The sequence below is a fragment of the Bolinopsis microptera genome, chromosome 6 (assembly GCF_026151205.1).
Source record: "Bolinopsis microptera isolate Bmic1 chromosome 6, MBARI_Bmic_1.0, whole genome shotgun sequence".
Lineage (NCBI taxonomy): Eukaryota > Metazoa > Ctenophora > Tentaculata > Lobata > Bolinopsidae > Bolinopsis > Bolinopsis microptera.
This window is the reverse complement of record NC_087077.1, coordinates 14,187,246-14,202,355: the sequence shown is the minus strand read 5'-3', so window position 1 is coordinate 14,202,355 and position 15,110 is coordinate 14,187,246. Positions and strand designations below refer to the sequence as shown.

The following is a 15,110-nucleotide window of genomic DNA, read 5'->3' as shown; positions in this document are numbered from 1 at the left end:
TTTAACGTCAAGGTGTCTGTCAAAGAAACTAATAATGTTGGATTGGTGAAAATCAGTGGAGGATCTGAAGAGTAATAAACGATTATAGTGAAGTCGAGAAAAGTAACTGTCTAAAATATTAGAGAGAGAGGAGTGAGTGTAAGGGGCAAAAGGAGGCGGTCCAATGGGAGGAGAGTCGGATCCTTTGTTTGCCAGAGAATCTGCGAGATCATTGCCTTTTATTCCACTATGCGCCGGTACCCAGTGGAGGGTGAGTTGTACGTCTATTAGTAGAAGATCAGACTTTGTATTGGTAATAAACAGCCAGAAAAAAGGGTGTAATAGTTCAAGCAAAGCATAGTCATGATTAATGCAGATAGTGGCACGAAAATTGTAATATAACTGACTCGGAAGAAAGATCACATCGAAAATAACGATATTGCCATAGTGAACAGAAATATTTAAAGAAAAGTGACCACCGTGGAGAGCTTCAAGTACCACAATACCAAGCTTGCAAACAGTGATAACCCCTATCTGTAATTGGACTGTCCCTAAGTAGTATATAAAATGGAAATTTAGAAGTCCGTGCTGTCGGACTGGAACTCTTTGACCTTTGTGCGGTTCTCAGTCGTTCTGAAATTAAATTTTAAAAGACAAGAATAAATCCGACTATTGGGATAAAACATCAATAACAAAGCTGAGTCATAATTTGCTACCAACCAAACGTGCTAAATCACTCTACACTTTATCTTCGCAATTTTCTAAAAGGGCCCCTGATCAGTGGCGTAACTTAGGGCCCCGCGGGGGGGGGGGGGGGCGCCGTATAAGGGGGGCGCAATTTTCCTGAATTTTAGGCCCTTTCACTGAAAAAAACGCCTTGTTTGTGTATTTCCCTGTCCAATTTAGCGTTCGGTCGATGCGAAAAAAATATTTGGGGTACCTTTTTTGCTTCAGGGGGCGCAAAAAGCTGTAGGGGGGCGAGAAAAAAAGTACCCGACCTTTTTTTTTTTTTTTTTTTAGGGACACAAAAATTTTTAGGGGGGCGCTTTTCGTCACTGAGCGGGGGGGCGCCAACAGGCAAAGTTGCGCCACTGCCCCTGATTGTAGCGCGATGCACTACTGGGTCGCGCCGCGCATCAAATAATTCTTCTCGCAACCACTTCGGTAGATCGGCGAGCTGCGAAGGATTGACGAAGGATCGTGAATCAAGGCCCCTGACAGCGATATATTGGCGAAAAACTGTTCAATTGTTAAATGGCTCAGGCAGTATGGTTGGGCTACAAGTTTATCCTTCTATGTTCTACACACGTGTTTATATTGGTTTTGTATTGGTCTTGTATTGGCACATGGTAACATCTATAGTGAAAACCAGACTTACAGAACAATTCCTGTATTTTTGGAGAATCGAAAAATACATTTTTTTAAACATTTCTTGTAATCGGGTTTCACGGCCCACCAGGATTCCCTGAATAAATTGGAAGCTATTTCTTGCTGAATTTGGTGTGAGCAATAGCGAACAGCACGCACACTCCTTTGCCCTGTCAACCTATATCTAATCTATTTAAAGAGTGTCAACCATACTGCACATTGAATTAGGATTCCGTTAAATATCAAATTGATTTATTGTTAACTTGTTTAATCTGTAATAAATGGCATAAAATTGAAATTTTTGTTTAACTGAAATTTTTTGTTTAACTGAATAAATTTTGCTAAGAGTGCCCTGAGAATGATGTGAAAGTCATCATTCAAAAATATTGTATAGCTAAAGAGATAATCCAGGTTTTGTCTGGTGAAAAACGTTACGAAAACTAACATTGGGGGGTTAACTTGTAGGGATTCCACAGGGGAAATGGCAGTCACTGAAATAGCTTCTTTCAGAAGATTAGGTAGGACTTCACTCAGCTCTCTTAATTATGTTTTCTAGAGTTTGGCTGTCCTGTTCCGAAAGGAGGACCTGTGAGGTCTTTGCTAGATCAATAGCCCTGGTTGCAATGATGTATAGTTCTTTACAAACCTTGAAAATACGTTCTTTCTTTTTTCTGTTAAATCTTTTGCTTGGTGAATTTTTTTTCTTACCTTTAAAGGAATTTTCGTTGATTAGGTCGAGCTTCTCTTCCAGTTTCTTCAAGTCATCCATACCTTCTAATGAAATCAAGGTCCTATACCCAAGATAAGCTGTAAGTTTTTAGAAAAACTTAAACAGCTACAGTAACGTAGATCTGGGTGTATGGTAACAATAGAAACCTCAAATTATTCGATATATAGTAGTGTTGAAAGTATTAAAACTATAAGCAGACTGTTTGATAAATCACCTCACATCAGAAGTTGAAATTTCCTACTTTTTCTAGATTAGCCCATGGAACTAGATGTATTACTGGAAGAAAAATCGAAAGAGTTGAAGAATTTGCAAGGAAAGAAGATTCAGGCCTTAAACGACGAAATTGGGTATTGTACATATAGGATCTAGGTTTTACATTATCTTAAATCACTTTTAAAAATATTTCTCCTAAAATTACATTTTTAAATGACTAAACGTACTACTACTGATCATCAAATTAGGATCAAAGAAAGTCAACTGAATGAATTGCGAGCGCAGTACAATGAACTGAAGGACAGCTTTCAATACAATTTAGAGCTTTTAGCAGAAAGAGACAAAGAGTTAGGAAATTATGATACAAGTAAGATTTTAAAACTTCTAAATAGACAAACCATCTGCTAGGTTGTGCATGAAATCAAAGATAAATTACCTAGTAAACAAACATTACGGTAATGTGATACACAATATCATATCAATTTTAATCAAATTGTGTATTAACTTGTGTATTACTTGTATGGTTTATCATCATCGAATCCATACACTGACAAAGTCTATGCCATATGAAAGTTTTTATTTCAATTTATACAACTGTGAATAGTAGTACAACTGCAAATCAATATGTATTTTTCAGTCATAACTCAGCTGAATGAAAAAAGTGACTGTTTGACTGCAGAATTATCGGATGTTAAGGTAAAATAACTTCAAATTTATAGAGATTTATTGTTTAATGACTCATTATTACCTAGGCAGACCTTAGCTTAATACCATAATATGTCTGCCTTCTTTCTGCTGTTTATTTTAATAAACTCAGAACTTGAGCTCAATTTGATAATGATTACCACGTTTTATTTTTTTAAAATCTAGGTACAATTAGCTGATGCTCGACAAAAATTGTTGGAAGATAACGCCAAAAAGGAGGAAATTCAGAGGTTATTTCAAAACAAAATTAAAGACATTGAGGATGACATTCAACGTCAATATGATTCTAAAGAGCACAAGGTTGGTATTTAATATTGATTTCTTTCTTGCAAATATAAATATCCTATATATAGTAATTGACTTGTAAAACCTGTGTTATATTCATAGCAAACATTTTCTAATTTACATTGATGATCATTGTTACCTCCCAGTTGTCCATGGAGCTTGCTGACACAGCACGGTTAAAGCAACAGTTGGAAGTTAAACTTAATGACTTGCAGGTTAATCGATACATGATGAACCTCAATAGTTTATTAATTTAATTATTACATTATAGACTGTGATTTGAAATCGATACGTCTTAAACACTTTCATGTTGTTTATTTTTAGTAACACGTGTTCTGTGAACTGTATGTGTGTAACAGGAGGATTCTGAGAGAAAAAGACGAGAATGGGAGCGGAATTTTGAAGAGGAGATAAACTCTCTTATAAGGGAACATTCAAATAAAATCTCAGATAATGACACACAATTGTTTCAATGCCAATCCAAACTGAAGCAGGTTTTACATTTAATCGCCTTTCTTACTACTATTTGATCTCATGTAACATTTGTTCAGTCTATATTAATGGCTACACCTTGATTTTAGTAAGGGGCCGTTCACATATTGTGCAAGCTAGATTTTGACCTTTTCAGACCCAACCCCTTCCTAAGCTACTTTTAAAATAACTATTCTGTAGAAATTAAACTAGCTTTTCTAAACCCTATCTCCCTAGGCTGGTAACATGTAACAATCTCCAACAAGACAAACATAAGGTCACAACTTCAGGTATCAAGTGAGCGAGAGGCGCTGCGTCTAAGAGTATCCGAGCAGGAAGAGAGTATTACTACACAAAGTCAGCACATCACTAAGATGGAGGAGGCGGTGGAACACGCAGAGTGGGATGTGAACAACTACATCAGTGCTCAGCAGGCTAGGTGGAGTAATCCTAATAACTTAATCCATGGTGCAATGTACTAGACTCGACTTACTCTCGACTTAGGGCGGCTTCAGCGTCCCAACAGAAATAGTCTTCTTCCAAATCTGTCTATCCAGCATGAGTTTGTTAATCTCTTTGCTGTCGTCAAGCCCCGTGTCCTTCCGAAGGATGTCAATGTATGTGAGATGTGGTCTTCCCCTTCGACGATGTCCTTGAAGGGGTTCCCAGAAGAGAAGTTGATGACTCAATAGTTCTTCATGTCTGGCTAAATGACCTGCGAGTCTCATCCTCCGTGCAGCTATCTTATCAGATGCTCTGATGAGGTGTCCATACACCTTGGCGTTAGTCTGCCGCTCTTTCCAGTCAATGTTCAGTGCCATCCTCAGCATTCTCGTATAACATCCATCAATACGTTTTGCGAGGGTCTGGCTGACAGTCCATGTTTCAGAGCCATATAGAAGGATGGACTCGACTGTAGCCAGGAACAGTCGTATCTTGAGATCTCTACGCATATCCGACTTTCATACAAGCTTCATCTGGTGACACGCTCCCCATGCCTTAGCTTTCCTCACTTCGAAGTCCTTCTCCGAACTCTTCATTCTACTACCCAAATATACGAAGTCATCGAATTTCTCAATGTTCTTCCCACTCCCAGCAACCAGAGTCGGGTTATCATCAATGTACTAGAGCCAGCAATATTGTAACGATCGCTATGTTCGAAACATTTACGTAAATATAAATTTCAGGATATCTGAGCTGGAGATTGTGCTGTCAAAACAAGCCGAACAATTTGAAGATAAGACCAGAATCATGGCTAACAAGTGAGTTTATGAAACCGATCGATAAATACAGTCTCCCCCAGTCAATGAGTCAAGTTCGCTTTCTAGATAAAGTTTTTTTATGTCTGTTATACAGGGTTACTAATATTTATTTAATAGCAAATTTGTCACGAGGTGAACGTCGTCTTGAGGAAAATTATGATTGGCCTAATTTATAGCACTGTATCAAGGCGCCCTCCACAAACTGTCATGTATAATCCCAGATTGTTTGTCTGTGAGAGCACTGTATCAAGGCGCCCTCCACAAACTTTGATGTATTATCCCAGATTGTCTGTCTGTGAGAGCCGTGTGTCCGAAAAAGATGACGCCCTCAAGCGTTTAAAAGAGCAACACGAAAGTGAAAGAAAAGAAAGAGAAAGTGAAACTCAAGTCTTATCGTACAATCTCGAACAGCTGAAACTGAGAAATAAATGTGATATGGCTCGCCTTGAGGACAGACTGACAGAAGCTAATGAGAATGTTTCGCAGTAAGTATTTACTATTTAGAACACATATCTAAGATAATTAATAATATTAATATAAAAGAATCCTCTATAGTGAAGTGATATTATCTTTTGTGCAGTTCCTATAGACTGCATCTGTAGTCCCTTGATCATCAGGGATCAACAGAAAACACCTCTGCTTGTAACAGGTTGGTAAGTTTGAACAAATCTTGTCCCTTTGAAGTGCCAGGGGGGATATGTTGAGCAGATTGCGGGAGTAAGGAAATAGTTTACACCAGGGGGTTAGAATCCTCAACTTTTTGGCTACGAGCCTAAATTATTTCCAAGTCTACTTGATCACCATAAGCTTACTAACATGTCATCTCGTTTAACATTGGTCAATTTGTGCTGTCGAACAGTAAAGCTATGGAGTTGAGAAAAATAAAAATAGACAAATTCTAACTTTTCTTATCTTAAAAACACTGATCTGTTTGATCGCAGCTTCCTCACCTAAAACTTCAAATAACTGGTCTTCTATCCTCACACTGGCTCTCCCAGACTGCAGTCTCAACTAGAAACGCAGCAAGTAACCCTGGAAACAGAACGACACAAGTGTGCCAAACATGAAGTAAACCTGAAGTTGAGCGAGGGACAATGCGAGGAGAGGATCCGGGAAGTCCGGACTGAACTCGAGATGAAGAAACAAGATATTGCTAGGTGGTTTATTTCCAATTAACTTGAAACTTACCATTTCCTTGATTTATTTAACTATAGATGTCATATTATGACACAATCGAGGTGCTGGAAGTTTGATTCCGGTCGGAGGAAGCATACTACAGAAAGCATTGCAAAACGAAAATTCATATTTTCCAATTTCTGTCCCATTTTCAAAGATGAAATTTCCGAACAGAAATTTGAAAGATGTGACCAAATTGGATGGCACAAGACACGATTGAAAATGCCCTACCGGTAGGATATTTTGATAATTTTCAGTATCTTGATGGTGATTTGTGTTACTGACACTGACCTCACTGGTTGGTCACTGGTCAAACAGCCAGTCAAAACTGTGAAATTTCGGAAACGGCAGAAAAGCTTCTATCTAAAAATCCTCCGAAATATCTCCTAGGTTTTCCGTTTATGAAAGCTTTCTTTTTTTTTCTTTTTTTTTTAAATAATGGAGACAAAATAGGAAACACAGTTAAACCAACTTTAAATTTTGCAAAATATCAAATTACCACTTTTAAAAACATAACATAACTCATTACTCTTCAACTTCGCAATCCAGCCCTTGTTTAAACTACTGTCCCAATTCACCTCAACCTCGCACAATGTCAGAACACCAGTCAGTCCTATTCTAACTTTCGTCCCATCTTTGCCGCCACAGTCAACCTCATACTCTTTCTTACCAACTTGGTATGCAACTTCGCCACAATACACGTTATCCACGAAAACCTGAGCAGCGTTGATCCTATTTTCGCAACAATCCGACCTGTTGTGGATAATAACCTTGTTGACAGCAGAGTTCTGAGCAAAAACACCCCTCCACCAATAGTACCCAACTCCCGAGGAGTGGGTGCAGGAGCCTCTAAAATAGATCCCATCTGTGTTACCGCCAAAAGCACGGTCTGCAACTCCTGAATGCCCTGTGCTATCTTGCAGAGACAAACTTCAACTGGGCAGGTGGACAGGCGTGTGTGTTGCAATCTTGGCTTTCGCCTTTCTGAGTCATTTCCCTGGCATTCAGCTCCGCCTATTTCAGGTGCAGGGTTAGTACAGGTCCTGGTCCTACTTTCAGATCCTCCACCACATGCAGCATCGCACTCAGACCAATCTCCAAAGTCACTCCAACCACCGTCAATTGCGCAACTCTTGCCACAATCTTTTGCTGTCAGCTCTATCTTGGCACACTTTTTGTTTTTCTTGCCTTTTAATGTTTTCTTTGAGTTGTACTCGCATCCAAGATTTGATGTACGAATCCTTTCTTTAAGCATTTCTCGTACTTCTTTATAGAGCTTCAAGGGTCCCTTAGATATAGGACAATAGTGGTGCAGCTTGATTATCTTCCGTTCGAAACATATGATTGCTAAGACCTGCACCTCTCTGCATGATTAAAATTTATATACTTTAAATAACCATACAGAAAGGTGCACCCCAATTTTATTATCTGCAATTAGACACGTAAACGTGAACTCTGTAACTCTTTTCAACAATATATTCCATGAGGGTCAAGGCTCTATAATATCAAAGATATCGGATATTATATTTTTGATTCGTTCAATAATACATACATGTATATATTTATCATACAGAGTATAGACTTACATAGAGTTGCACCTCAATTTTATTATTTGTCCCTTCTAGAGATAATGAACTTTTTTCCTTTTACCCCGTGCTACCTCTTTGTTGTTAATATTATCAACATTTTAACATTTAGTCCGACTTAATTTTAGTCGACATAAATCTATATCTCCATGTTGGGGCACCGCGTACCTATTGTTTTATTGTAACATTGAGGGGGCAAGGGAGCACCCAATTTTTTCCTTTTCACCCTTTTGAAAAAAGGCAATAGTGAAAGGTTACGAATGGAGGTTTTTGCAGAAAAACGTGGATTTTGGAGAACGAGATAGGTGGGTTTAAATATGTCGTGTGTTCGTTCGTTACCATGCAACGAAAAAGTTGGGCGCGCGCGAGGATTGCTTGCGGAGATGTGATGTATAGATAGCCTGTGATCTATGAATGCGCGGCGCGACTGTGTATATGATGCATGTAATGTATAATATTACTATTAGGTAATACACCCAATTTGTACGTGGCACGCGTAGTGTATTGATGTGTACACGAGTATATATAATTGATTCACGATGTCAATCCTTCGCAGCTCGGTGAGGCACAGTGGTGCATCTCGCCGATCTACCGAAGGTAGAGAAGCGTTGGTTGCGAGAAGCGTTGGTTGCGAGAACCATTATTTGATGCGCGCGCGACCCAGTAGCTAGTGCATTGCGCTACAAATATATAATAGTTTACCTTTGCTGATAATTTCTTGAATTACAGATACAAGTTAAGTTCTACGGCAATTGAACTGAATTTCAAGTGTTTCCCGTATTTGATGCATAATTGATCAATATTATTATCATGAAGATTGAAGTGAGCTGATTGGAGCTTATAGTTATACTTAAATTTATAGTAAATGTGAAATGGAAATCTAGCGTCCGCCAAAACGAAACAACGGGCGCAATTCTTGTTTAAAATCTGTGCTCTAAAATTATCAACACTGTCTTTCAGAGATTTATATCAATAATTTTTTTGCATATATGCAACCTGCCAAAACCTGCCCCCGTCGGTCAAGGAAACAGCAGAAATTTTTGTTGAATTTTTGTTCACTGCAGATGGCACAAGACACGATTGAGGTACTGAAAATCATATTACTAAAGAAAGCTTAGATAAACGGAAAATCATCAGACATTTCGGAAGATTTTTATGTAGAAGCTTTTCTGCCGTTTCCTTGACCGAAATTTCATAGTTTTTACTGAATTTTTGACCAGTGACCAACCAGTGAGGTCAGTGTTATTGTCACAAGTCACCATCAAGGTACTTGAAGCAGTATATCCGGAGAAAACTTTGATGCAATGAAAATTTTGAATATGTCCTATAGGTAGGACATTTTCAAATTGCAACTTTCCGCGACCCAAATTTCACTATTTTGACTGAATTCTTCTTCTTCAATGATCAATTAAGCAAGTGCAACCAAAAAGAATACAACTGTTTCGAGCTCCCTTGTCAATTAACCTTTAATGACAATAAATTAACTTCTTATAATTTTAGGTATAAAACAGAGCTTGCAGTGAGCGTAAAACGCGAGGAAGCTTTTCGGAGTGAATCAGATCAGGATGTCAGGCTGATGAAGTTCAGGTGCGAGAAAGCAGAAAGGAAAGCTTACAGTTCGCAGGAGGATCTGGTCAAAGATCTGACGTCTTCTAGAGATGTGGTAATGTTTTTGTAAATCAACGGGTAGCTTCAGTTTTGGTTACTTTTGAGTGTGAGTGCCATTGAATAAAAGTTAACAATGTGATTACGTGAATCAGCGGTTTGAATACAGCGTTACATTTGAGGTATATTTTTTGTTGCTCAAAGTTAAAATACTTAACATGAAAGTTGAACGCTACATTTTTCTCTTGAAAAGTCTTGATGCATTACTTTCAAGTATTGTTATGATCGATTTCTAAAATCTGATGTCACGCGTTTTTACAGGCGCTGGCGGATGTTAAACGTTTGAAGTCAGATTTGCTCCTGTTTGAGGATGAAATCAAGGTTCTGAAGGGCCAAATAAGGAGAAGAGAAAACGAAGACACCTCAGAGCTAGTAAGAGTGTAACATTTTCACTCGACCTTCCTAGACGATTGAATTGTAGTTGAAGGACCGGTTTCATTCAAAAACTGACCGTGAAATCTCTCAGACCGAAGAGGATACCGAGATTAGCGCTCTCAGAGATCAGAACACTCGTTTAAAAGACGTTATTAAACAAATGTCCGCTGATATCGAGAACATCGCTGCTCAAAACAAAACACAGGTCAGGAAATTCGAGTTAGTTCCCGCCAAGCAGTGCCAGTCAACCGTAATAAGAATGTTGACAATATTAGTAAACGGAGGGCGCGCGGTATAACTTGAATCAAAACACCCTTTTTAAGCATTGTGTACACACTGTATCGTTAATTATTAATTTAAATTATATTAAATTATATTATCGTTTGTATATAATTTATGTTATTGCTGCGCGCGCTACATTTTATGTAATCAATTTGATGAAAATAAATATAATAGAAACACAATTGCGTATCGAAGTTCCTCAAATTTTAACAAGAATTGCGCCCGTTGTTTCGTTTTGGCGGACGCTAGATTTCCATTTCACATTTACTATACATTTAAGTATAAGCTCCAATCAGCTCACTTCAATCTATATGATAATAATATTGATAAATTATGCATCAAATACGGGAAACACTTGAAATTCAGTTCAATTGCCGTAGAACTTAACTTGTATCTGTAATTCAAGAAATTGTGAGCAAAGGTAAACTATACTCGTGTACACATCAATACACTACGCCATACGCGTGCCACGTACAAATTGGGCCTATTACCTAATAGTAATATTATACATTACATCATATACATTAAAACACAGTCGCGCCGCGCATTCATAGATCACAGGCTATCTATACATCACATCTCCGCAAGCAATCCTCGCGCGCGCCCAACTTTTTCGTTGCTTGGTAACATACGGAACGACACCATATTCAGACCCGCCTAACGCGATCTCCAAAATCCACGTTTTTCTGCCAAAACCTCCATTCGTAACCTTTCACTATTGCCTTTTTTCAAAAGGGTGAAAAGGAAAAAATTAACCATATTCTACCGCTTATACAGTACGTATGTTTTGGTACGTTTTGGTGAGTTTGGCAGGGCGTGCTCAGGACAACTGCATCGAGTCCATCCTCCTCCAGCTCAGCATTGAGTTATCGTTTGTCGGAGTGTAGCCCGGAACCGGTGGTGTGTCTGGGTACTGTTCCATAAATCTGCCTAGACCAACTTTGAAACTGTCTAGCACTGTGATACTCCGGAGCTCCGATGGGAGCACGTTGAAGAGCTGAGCTGCTCTAACTCTAAAGCTGTTGTCGTAATCTGTTCTTACAGACAACTGTGCGCTTTTGTTCATGGCTGAGATCTCTGCCTTAATGCCATGCCTTTGATGTGACTTGAACTCGAAGCCCGTATCGTTCGGAGCATGTTCATTAAGAATCTTCCATACATGAATAAATGAATAATGGAATAACGCTCTCTCTGCCTCTGAAGTAACATCAACTTAAGCTTCTTCAGCCTGTCCCAGTACTGGAGATCACGACAGCCAGATATCTTTCTAGTAAAGGATCTCTGTACAGTCTCCAGTTTTTGTATCTCTGTCACTATTGCAGGGTTCCAGACTGGACAGCAGTACTCTAGCTTGGAGCGAACCATGCTTTTGTATAACGTCAGCATGACTACTTGTGACCGGTCTCTAAAGGCACTCAATGTCCAATTAGCTGCCATTTTTCTAGCTCCTTGAACTGTCTCCTCAATGTGAGGACCCCATGATCTACTGCTGCTAACATACACTCCAAGGTCCTTAGGTCCCTGACAGTTTCCTGTGGTGATATTGCGTGTCCTTTTGGTGTAGTATACTTAACAGTCTCTGGGTAGAACGGGAGCTCTTGATCCATTCAGGGGGTAGTTTACAACCAAAAACTTCTGTTCGTGTAGCTCCATGTTGTTAACACGTGACCAGTGACCACTCGTGACTATGTTGAGATCATCTTGCAGTAACTCTACACTACTCATTCCTCGGATAGCTCCAATCAGCTTTGTGTCGTCTGCAAAGCTGAATCCGTTACTATAGCTAATGCTGTTCAACAGATCGTTGATGTACAGAATAAATCCCCGTTAATTGAAATGTAACAACGCTCGTTTTGACATATCAATCACTTTTCAGGAAATTCAGTCTACCGTGGATGAACCCGCTGCTATTGAAGTAGCTCCACAGGAAAGACCGAAATCATTCCAAGAAGAAAAAGAACATGAAACATTGCGAGAAGAAGTTATGTTTCTTAGAAAAACGATAATTTCTATTAAAAACAGCGAGGTATTTTCCTGTAAATGCAGTTACTAAATGCATTACCAAGCCATTACCAAATGCTTGCCTGAATGTTTTTTCCTAATTTAAAAATTACATTTTAAAGCTTACTTAGCAGCACTAAGTCCTCATTGTTTCAGCTTTCTCAAAACAATTACGAGGGAGAGTTGTTGGAATGTAGATCGCGTTTGCAGCAGGTAGAAAAAGAAAGGAACAGACTTCTCGAGCTCAGCAACAGTCTCAGATCTCAGTTGAACAACCTTCAAGATGATGGCAAGAGTAAGTGTGCTCAATTACGAGATGTTTTCCACATTTAACAATTAACATTACCTTTAAACAGTGCACGTTTGATTGCAGTCTCCACGTAGTGATTTTAAGGATGTTTAAATATTAGTGACTTTATACAAATAGATTTACTTTTAATCGGTAATTCTCTGCAGAAGGTGTTCCGTTACAAGAAATCACATCGAGGCTGCAGTCTGCTAGATCTGCGCTCACATCAAGTAAGAATGAGTCCTTGGCGAGTCCGTTTTTTGTTTTTTCTATGCCAAACATTTATAGAATACTTTAAACGACAGGTGATTGGTCGGAAACCCTAACCAGATCCAGAACCACGTTCTCATTAACGGGTGATACTCGTAAACTATTTGTTCCATATATTAACAGGACCGTCGACGAGTCTAATTCGGCGCGCGTCCTGGTAGGTTGTAAACCTACAACGTTCTCATAACTAATAACTAGCTCTATTTATTAATCGGAAGAGATTCGGTCCGTTAGGGATCCGGTTGGTAAGATGGTTAAAATTTGTAAAACCATGTTCAAATATCTGGCAATATGGCTAGGAAACTCGAGAAGAACTTTCATTATCGGCGAATTTGGAATTTGAAGTTCCAGGTTCATTATTGGCGATTGCTTTTTACCCTTCTTCTTGAAAGATAACTCTTTCATGATCGAATATAATTCTTAACTTCTGATGTATTTTGACGTGACAGTCAAATTTTAGATGTAAATGTTTACCTTACTAACGTTATTCTTAAAGAGAATTTATTGTTACAATCTAGGAGATATTCTTTAAAATAACATCCATTCAAAAAGGTAATTTATTAAGAGATATGTTATATCAAGCATTGTATGACAGTTGAAACAACGAGTATTTTATAAATGAGTTGGTTACTTTGCTCCGGAAGTTCCAGACAACTTCATTCAAAAGGTTATGTAATGTAGTTGTACGATTGAGGTATGGAATACTGGCGTATTGCGGAGATACTTTAGTGCTATGGAAAATCACCAAAATGGGACGAAAATATAATCTTCTAAAATATGAACTTTTCTGGACCGAAAGAATATTTTAAAATATGAACTTTCCTGGACCGACTGCTTTGAGATAGAGAGACCTGCATTTTCCTACTGGCCACTGGGGCATTAGAACACACCGTGCTTTGTTGTTGATAGTGTTGTATTTTAAAATAAGCTGCTATGACTTGTCTATGGCGTTGGGCCAAAATATTTACCCGGAAATGAGTTTTGCACAATAACAACGCAATGTTACTTGAATATGGTAGCTTCAACTCTCACTCAGAACTGACTGATAGTGACATCAACTTCATATCAGGTATAGAACGAGAGAAACGGACTCGAACAAAATCCGCGCAGTCCCAAATGAGTTTACTACACATGAGTGGAGACACCTCTCTCAACGAGGAACTGTCGGATATTTGTAGAATGGTACGGTCTTTCTTTTGCTATTCTCAATTAATTCTCGATATACCATAAATATTTATCTCTTACCAGAACCTTTCATTGTGCATCAGATACACTGTCGTCTGTCAACCATGGCGATACACTTTTTATTATTTTCTCCATTACGATATTTATTTCTTGCAACTGTTGACATTAAAGTAGTTTAATACAGATATCCGTTCAGGTGGAATCGGAGGAAAATAGACCATTATCTGTGGCTAGTAGTGATGTAATGGTGACAGGGAAACAGATGTCTCCGGCAACGCGACCTACCATACCCACTCCTAAACTCGTAATGAGAGGTGCTTCGAGACGGAATGCTGGGCCTACTTCAGGAACAAAGAAATCAAACATCAGAAATTATAGTTTGAAAACTTGATCTTAAATCTATTTCAAAATTTAGACGGGTAAATTTTTAATCAAAATTATAAACGATTCATTCACAATTCATCATTCCATGCACTCGTTTCCGTACCCATATTGCATATTCACCTTAACGGGTGATACTCGTAAAATATTTGTTCCAAATATTAGACCGTGGGAGCGATACATGAGTCATTATGAACATTAATTCCTTTTTGCATTTAAAGTACGCCGCCCAGATTGAGTACTTAAAGTTAAAATGATTGATTATCACATGACTGATTACAGTGACACACGTACAAACAAAAAACAATATTTTCCCCCTAATACCAATGGCAATAATAAACAAAGTATACTTATTATTATATGTATTATATATTGTTCATATTTGTTGATACACGATGATTATAAAATGTAAAAGACCGTCTTTATATTTGTGAACATACATCTTTACTAAAGGGAAAAACAGCAAATAAATAAAATTAAATGGGAAGCTCACCTGTGACCTTGGAATTGGAATTGTTGTAATGTATTCCCGTTATGCGTTATTGTATCACGTGGTGACCCCCACTGTCGCTTCACTGTAGAGTTTCTACGATACAGGGGGAGCCGCGCACTCCACACTCGTGCGCGGCGAGTCATACAACGTATGACAAATGCGTTAGGGGTCGTTATATCAAGTTTAACATAGTATGTAATTACTGACAGGGAGGTGTCGGTGGTTTCTAAATTATAAATGATTACGTTAGTTGGTAGTGTTGACTATATCATATATGATCGTCTTTCATCCGTGGAGTGCGCGTCGATGTGATTGGTGGGCCACTTGTTGCTTGTATAATTCTTACCTGCAATAATCAATAAGGCAATAATATGCATGGCCGGCAATGAGTGAC

The 15,110-nt window shown here is 38.5% G+C and overlaps 1 protein-coding gene across 1 annotated transcript; it reads left to right on the top strand.

Moving 5' to 3' along the window:
* The first annotated feature begins 2,324 nt into the window (after positions 1-2,324).
* LOC134817647 (coiled-coil domain-containing protein 57-like) lies at positions 2,325-14,633 on the top strand. The gene is made up of 18 exons (XM_063826900.1): positions 2,325-2,424; positions 2,539-2,657; positions 2,928-2,986; positions 3,161-3,295; positions 3,427-3,495; positions 3,640-3,774; positions 4,042-4,190; positions 4,939-5,013; positions 5,298-5,498; positions 6,012-6,170; positions 9,276-9,438; positions 9,702-9,812; positions 9,907-10,020; positions 11,974-12,123; positions 12,255-12,393; positions 12,555-12,617; positions 13,727-13,839; positions 14,039-14,633. The coding sequence occupies exons 1-18, from the start codon at positions 2,336-2,338 to the stop codon at positions 14,231-14,233; spliced, it is 2,238 nt and encodes a 745-aa protein (XP_063682970.1). The 5' UTR covers positions 2,325-2,335; the 3' UTR covers positions 14,234-14,633.
* The last annotated feature ends 477 nt before the right edge of the window (positions 14,634-15,110 follow it).